Source organism: Corvus brachyrhynchos, unplaced genomic scaffold, assembly GCF_000691975.1.
Source record: "Corvus brachyrhynchos isolate BGI_N302 unplaced genomic scaffold, ASM69197v1 scaffold83, whole genome shotgun sequence".
Classification (NCBI taxonomy): domain Eukaryota; kingdom Metazoa; phylum Chordata; class Aves; order Passeriformes; family Corvidae; genus Corvus; species Corvus brachyrhynchos.
The window spans coordinates 2,653,261-2,656,948 of record NW_008238464.1 but is presented as its reverse complement, the minus strand read 5'-3'; the positions used below and the strand labels follow the sequence as shown (position 1 = coordinate 2,656,948).

The following is a 3,688-nucleotide window of genomic DNA, read 5'->3' as shown; positions in this document are numbered from 1 at the left end:
TGACACCGACCTACTCAAGGTAATTTTCTCCCTCCCAACTCCAGCACTGCCGTGGGACTCCTTAAAAGTGTTAGAACGACCGACCCAGAGGGTTCTGCGCCCGGTCTTCCCCGGCTCTGCTCGGAGGGAACGCTGCCGGCTGTACTTGGTAGCGTTTAACCCTTTGCTTTCTCATTAATCTAAACGGTGCAACTTCCACGCCATCGTTCTCGGGTTTCGAACGAACTACGAAAGGGAAAACCACTCTCATTCCCCAGGATTTCCGAGGAGCAGCAGAGAAGCGCTGCTTGGCCCCAGGACGAATGAGCCAAACCCCGTCACCCCTTCCCCTGTGCTGGGCAAAGGCTTCCCCAAAACATCCCTTTCTTTTAGCTACCCAGGGCTGGGGAACCTCTTTTTTTTTTCTTTTTCTTTTTTTTTTTTTTAAATCAATTCACCACTGTGTAACAAGCTGCTCATGACACACAAGGTTCCTTCACAGAGGAGAGGTGTAAGCAAGGTTATGAAAATGAAACTCATATAAACTCTATAAACTTAAGAATCATAGAATCACAGAACTGTTTGGGTTGGAAGTGATCTTAAAGATCATCTAGTTCCAACCCCTTTGTCACAGGCAGAGACCCCTTCCACTAGACCAGGTTGCACAAAGCCCTATCCAACCCAGCCTTGAACACTTTCAGGGATGGGGCATCCACAAGTTCTCTGGGCAACTTGTCCCTGTGCCTCACCACCCTCACAGTAAAGGATTTTTTCCCCAATGTCTAATCTAAACCTATTCTCAGTTTACTGTGCATAAAACTTTAGTATTTTTAACACCTCACCACTGAAGTCCCAGGCCCACAGTAACACTCCACCTAAGCCAACCCATTTAATGCATAAAATGCAGGAGTAACTCCACTTGCATTTAGGTGCCAAACATCCAAGGGCTGCCCTCACATTTCATACATATATAAACATCTATACACCTACATATAGCTAAATAAATAGCTAAGGTAGAACTAGCTACAGAAATATCACTAGCCAGATAGATGAACTATTTCCAGCTAGCTCAGCTAAGGCAAAGAGGAGAGAAACAGGACTATTTTCTGCTTTTCAACAGGTTGGCACAGTCCCCTTCCCACCGCTGCTGGAAAGCAGACTCCCCAGGCAGGCAAACGACCTTCGGCATCATCGGCGGGTGTATGAGCTAGACAAAGAGATAACGTCATGCCCTCTCCCGCTCCCTCCGTGTCCTCCCCGCGGTGGCAGGTAGCCAGCCAATCCCGCTCCCGGGTGACATCATCGCTGATGCCTGTACACGAATGTGGAAGTACATCAAACTACATCGCGGAGCTCGGCTCCTCAAAAGCAACCTCCACCCCACCCCCAGCCCCTTGGGATGACAGACCGCTTGGAAGGGAAATAAAACCATCCAGGAAGAGAGATTTCAAGAAGCGGTTGCTGGGTAGGAGGAAAGCGGAAGGCAACAAGCAAGCACACCGTAAACACGTTTTTCCCTCGGTTATGCCGTTCCTATGAAAGCCCTCGAAACATACACATACAGTCTCATCTTTGGGTGTCCCTGGAACATTTTTCCTAGCAAAAAAAAAAGTGGCCAAGAAAAGTTAAATACTATTTCAACAACTTTTTTTTTTTTTTACATAACTTCATTATTTTAAAAAGAAAGATGCTTATCACAGCAAGGAAGTTTTTTGGTTTGGTATTATTTGTTTACATACAGCCCTATTAGGTGTCCGCATTATCAGTGTATGTACACAAATGTGGGTAAATGCCTAAGAAGAAGCAGTGCCAACCCAAACTTAAACACCTGTCAATCCATTACTGTCTAGCAGACTCTACAGCAAGCAAGGACACTGCCTGTTGCTCCCCGTTATCACAGACACCGGTGTCTTTAGACATCCAGTGTTTGTTCAGCTCTTCCAAGACAATAAATGCATGTGCTCAGTTTCATTTCTAATACTAAATATTCTAGGAGAGCTCTACCTTAGTTAAGGAAAACAAAATTTTAAATTTCTGTTGTCAAGACTGTTAAACTACAGAGAACTTTCTCATTAACTCAAAAGCATTAACAAGTACACTGGGAAACAATGCACTAAATTGCAATAATTAACAGGAGAGTTTCAAGTCACACATTCACACCCGATTAATTTTTTTTTTAATGATGATGCAGATGATGCAAGCTCTGGGAGCAAATGGATTACAGAAAAAAATTGTGTCCTTTCAAATGGCAGCAAAAAATTAAATGGTCGAGGTTGTGTCAAAGTGCAGCTTTTTACTCATCCTCCCCCTCTCCTGTGGCTTTTTGAGCCACATCCTTTTTTCCAGTTTTATACCAACAGCAGCAGCCTGGCTATTCCAGCTCAAGTCTTAAAAAGCAACTCATACACTGCACAGGCAGACCAAATCTCCATCAGGAAGGCTGAGGTTCACGCCCTCAAAACAAACTGACATGTGTTTCATTTGCAGAAGAGGCACCAAAGCGTTTTATTTAGTTACTGGAGCTGCAAGCAGCAGTATCTTGCCATCAGGGAAACTCACCAATTACACTCCCTTGTTTATAAGCAAAAAGAAAAACAAAACAAAACAACAACAAAAAGCAACCAAAAAACCAAACAAGCAGCTAAGCATCTTCATCTCTCTCCTTCTCCCTCCAAACACATCTTGCATTTCTACAGTTTAAGGCTAGAGCCTTCAGTCTTTAACCAAGTATTAAGTCTGTGCGAATAATTAGTCATCCTGGTAGCTAGCACTCACTGCAAAGTCATGCAATCTCAAGGTTTGTTTGTTCCACGGACTGCATACTAAAGGGGAAAAAAACAAACAAAAAAAAAAAGTAGGCTAGTTTCACACCCACATGGGCACTCTCTGATTTCTATTTTTTAAAGTCATACACTTGTCAAACAGGTTATTCTGGGAATTCTGATTTTCAAAAAATAAGCTTCTCTGCTTCGGTCACTTATTGTTGTCACTCTGCACCCCTCTTCTCTGCACAGCCCATCAGATGCACTCGCCCCCAACCCCGTAGCTTCAACACTCTGAAGGTTTTCCAACAAGGAAACCGGGTGACAATTTTAATTAAGGCCAATGTCTTTGTCTGAAGTCACTGCAGCAGCAACTTCCATAAGGATTTCTAGCAGCAAAGCTGAATAAGCCTGTGGACGTATTTGTATAACCCAGCCAGACTCTGACAGCGTCCACTTGGTTTGGTCATTTCTCTGGAGAGAGCACAGAGAGGAGTAAGAAGAACAATAAAGGCACATTTGATCATTTCAGGATGGGTACTTGGGAAAGTAATTTGCACCCATCTGAAAAAGCAGAAGCCAAGAGGCTGACAAACTTGACAAGGCCAGTAACAATGACAAGGGCAACACTTCTACCACCCCTCACTGTTCCGGTTGCCAGTGCGGGTGGCTCGCCTTCAGCCGTGTGCCCAGCCCGCCGCAGGCACCGGGTGCCCTCTGGAAAATCGGCAACAATAAAAGGAGAAGAAATTCTGACACAAACCTTGTAGACTTGCCCGTACGTGCCATTGCCAACCACTTCCACCAGTTCAAAAATCCCAGCGGGGTCCTAGGGGGAGGAAGGGGCAGAGGGGGCGGGGGAGGAAAGGGGAGAAGAGAAGCGGGGTTACATTTTTGTCAGGCGATGCCTGCTGGCAGAGCCCAGCCAGCGAAACCGGCCGGCGGCG

General features: G+C 45.3%; 1 protein-coding gene across 4 annotated transcripts in view; it reads right to left on the bottom strand.

The window, feature by feature from the left end:
• The window catches only part of MAP4K4 (mitogen-activated protein kinase kinase kinase kinase 4), a 167,294-nt gene that overhangs the window by 163,091 nt on the left and 515 nt on the right, over window positions 1–3,688 (bottom strand). For all 4 annotated transcript variants that reach the window (XM_008635822.2, XM_008635819.2, XM_017737010.1 and 1 more), the window contains exon 2: window positions 3,505–3,570. In XM_008635822.2, coding sequence (XP_008634044.1) covers window positions 3,505–3,570 — 66 coding nt within the window. The remainder of the gene's footprint in view (window positions 1–3,504; window positions 3,571–3,688) is intronic.